At 66.7% G+C, this 324-nt stretch overlaps 1 protein-coding gene across 1 annotated transcript in view; it reads right to left on the bottom strand.

The window, feature by feature from the left end:
• Positions 1-171: 171 nt before the first annotated feature.
• Positions 172-324, bottom strand: part of LOC103781491 (cingulin-like) — a gene marked incomplete at both ends in the record, with an annotated part of 618 nt that continues 465 nt past the window's right edge. The window contains one exon of the mRNA XM_008949209.1: positions 172-324. This exon is cut by the window's right edge and continues 41 nt beyond it. Within this exon, the coding sequence (XP_008947457.1) occupies positions 172-324 (153 nt within the window).

The raw sequence follows: 324 nt of genomic DNA, 5'->3' as shown, positions 1-324 counted from the left end.
ATGGAGGAGGGTCCGTAGGCGCTGTCGAACTCCTCGTCCGAGCTGAGCGGGTCATCTTGCAGGGAGGAATCGGCGGCCGAGCGGGTGGCTTTGCGCCTGGGGATGGAGAAGAGGGCTCAGCCCTTGCTAGGGATGGGGACGGGACCCCCTCTTCCAGCCCCGTGTCCCTACCAGGCCTCTTTCTCCAACGCCTTGATGCGGTTCTGCAGCTGCTCGTTGAGCTCGTGCTGCTCCTCCAGCTCCCGCTGCGCCTTCTTGCGGGCGCCCTCCAGCCGCTCGATCTCCTCCTCCGCCTCCTCCACCTGGCGCTTCAGGGCCTTCACC

This window comes from Merops nubicus, unplaced genomic scaffold, assembly GCF_000691845.1.
Source record: "Merops nubicus isolate BGI_N331 unplaced genomic scaffold, ASM69184v1 scaffold36111, whole genome shotgun sequence".
In the NCBI taxonomy this organism is placed as follows: Eukaryota; Metazoa; Chordata; class Aves; order Coraciiformes; family Meropidae; genus Merops; species Merops nubicus.
This window is presented reverse-complemented; position numbering and strand designations above follow the sequence as displayed.